At 44.9% G+C, this 2526-nt stretch overlaps 1 protein-coding gene across 1 annotated transcript; it reads right to left on the bottom strand.

Moving 5' to 3' along the window:
* Positions 1 to 285: 285 nt before the first annotated feature.
* On the bottom strand, positions 286 to 1595 carry LOC126252194 (60S ribosomal protein L4-like). Its single transcript, XM_049953065.1, is given in 2 exon segments — positions 286 to 1186; positions 1188 to 1595. Coding segments are annotated over 2 exon segments (1296 nt in total). The 3' UTR covers positions 286 to 298.
* Between the last annotated feature and the right edge of the window lie 931 nt (positions 1596 to 2526).

The raw sequence follows: 2526 nt of genomic DNA, 5'->3' as shown, positions 1-2526 counted from the left end.
TCCAGGTCGTCCCCAGACACGTGATCGTCTTGAAAACTCATTGGTTGAAGTCTTCATCGATGAGCTCCACTTTGAACTTAAGCCCCGATGACCAACGACGGTCTCTCTTGGGGCGGTCCGCACGGCGTTGCGATACCAGCCGGACTGACGCTCGGGACTGATTATCTGCGATCCCATTTCATTTCGTAGCAGGACCCCTTCGCTTGTCATTATTGGTGCCCGCACAGCATAACGATACGCTTTTTTTTTTTCATTTTTTCTTTATCTTTTATTTCTTCAGCAGAGAAAAAAACTACAATTATTTCTTTGCTGGAGCGGCAGCTTTGGGTTTAACAGCCTTAGGTTTGGCAGCTACCTTGCCTACTGCCTTTTTTGCCACAGGTTTGGTATCTGCAGAACTTTTGGCCTTCTTTTCCTTCTTTGGGCGAGCCGCTTTTGCCTTTGCAATTTGTGCACGTCTCAACTCCAGCATTTTAGCACGCCTAGTTTCAGCAGGTGTTGGTGTCAATGTTATCCCCCTTTTCTTTGCAAGAAGTTGGTCCCTATCTTCTTTACGCTTTAGTGCAGTAAGAATTGCCTTCCTCTTCAACACAGCGGCATAAGGATTCAACTTCAACATAGCACGAGTATGTCTAAGCGGATTCAGTTTCCTCACACGACGGACCACTTTCTTCTGTGGCGGCCTCAGAACTTTCTTGATTTCATCAGCTTTCAGAAGACGTGACAAATCAGTATTAGCCATTTTTGGCATGGGCAATTTGTACCCCTTTTTCAGAGATGCAGCCTTACGCCATGAGCCATATAATTCATCCAGTTGATTAAATGCAGACTGAGTCCAAATAACAAACCGTCCTACATGTCCACCAGGCGCAAGCTTCAGTAGGTTCAATTTTGTAACATCAATAAGATCAACACCAGGAATGTTGCGGAAGGCTTTTGTAAGGCCCTGATCTTTTCCGTAGATTATCAATGGGCCTCGTCTCTGAATACGGCGGCGGTTCCTCATTTTCCCTTTCCCTGGTCTAAATCTGCGGGATTTGTACACCTTCTGAATGTCAGTCCACGCTTTGATACGACGCAGAAAAATGACGGCCTGCTTTGTTTTCTTGTATTCCTGAATTTTATCTTCAACCACCAACGGGATTTCAGGAACTTCCTGTATCATGTGACCCTTAGACATGATTAAAAGCAGGAACACCAGTAGCTGCAATGGCAGACACTACCGCGTATCTCTTTTGATTGACGTTTATCTTACGATGCCAGCGGCGCCATGGTTTAGTGGGGGCAAACATCCTCCCACCACGACACATGTTACCAAAAGCTCCTTGTCCTGAACGGTGAGTACCACCACCACGGACACGGGGAATACGAGCAACAGCACGACCAGTTCCCCATGATTCTGCACTTGTCTGATGGCCTGCATCCTTGTTAACACAGTATGGTTGTCTGTGACTCTTGCTCATGCTATCATGGATAAAATTCACGACATCTGGTCTTATAGGTGCCTTGAACACCGATGGTAAGGCAACTGTTGTACCAGTGGGTTCATTTTTATCGCTGTGTATACTGATCAGAGGGCGAGCTGTCCTGACCATCCACCGAATACTTTCACCACTACTTCACATCCGCTATAAACAGTTCGATGATGACAACAAATCATTCCCTTAACGTCATCTAATGGCAAGCCTTCCTGTATTTATATTTCAGAAAGATAATATTCGTCTGCGAGAATTTCTACTCCTGCTCTTCGTGATTGTCAAAGACCACCATGGCCATCAAGGTCGTCGGATCTCTCCCCAATTCAGAACGTTTGACACATTATGGCCAGGGCTGCCCAACCAGCACGGGAGTTTTATAATTTAACGCGCCAGTTAGAAAGAATTTGGGGCGGTATGTCTCAGGACATCCAAGAACTCTGTCAATCAATGCTAAGGCGAGCAATTGCTTTCATAAGGGCCAGTGGTGGACCAACGCGTTATTGACATGCTCAATTTGTGAATCTCTTTCTCTTGAATAAATCATCCAGTTCGTCTGAAACTGTAATCACCAGTTTGTCTGTACACGTACGATACTTCTACCGATTTCCGTCCCATTTGGATAATTCCTTCGCTGTGCGTCGTAGTTTCATGTTAGAGTGTACATCAGAAAACTGAAGGGGAACATTTAAAGGGAGATGATAGACTAATAATCACGGGGGCCCCTAATGACGTAGCAGGAGAAGAAATGTAAGACAGAATTACTGGAGAATATGAGCATGGTAGTAGAGAAGAAAGAGTAGAAAGACTAATTGAATTGTACAATAAATTTCCGCTCAGCGAATATACTGTTCACAAATCAGAAGACACTCAGGTACTCTTGGAAAAGGCCCCGACACACGGTAAGTTTTAAAATTCTATTGTGCGTCCTACGTATCTCCAATACGGGAAAGTTTGTCTAGTATAGTTCGTGCAGTAAATTATTGCTAGAAGCTAATCGAGCGTGTTGGCTGCCCTGGTCTTCTCATAGGATCAACTCCCGTCTTTCTCT

This window comes from Schistocerca nitens, chromosome 4, assembly GCF_023898315.1.
Source record: "Schistocerca nitens isolate TAMUIC-IGC-003100 chromosome 4, iqSchNite1.1, whole genome shotgun sequence".
In the NCBI taxonomy this organism is placed as follows: Eukaryota; Metazoa; Arthropoda; class Insecta; order Orthoptera; family Acrididae; genus Schistocerca; species Schistocerca nitens.
This window is presented reverse-complemented; position numbering and strand designations above follow the sequence as displayed.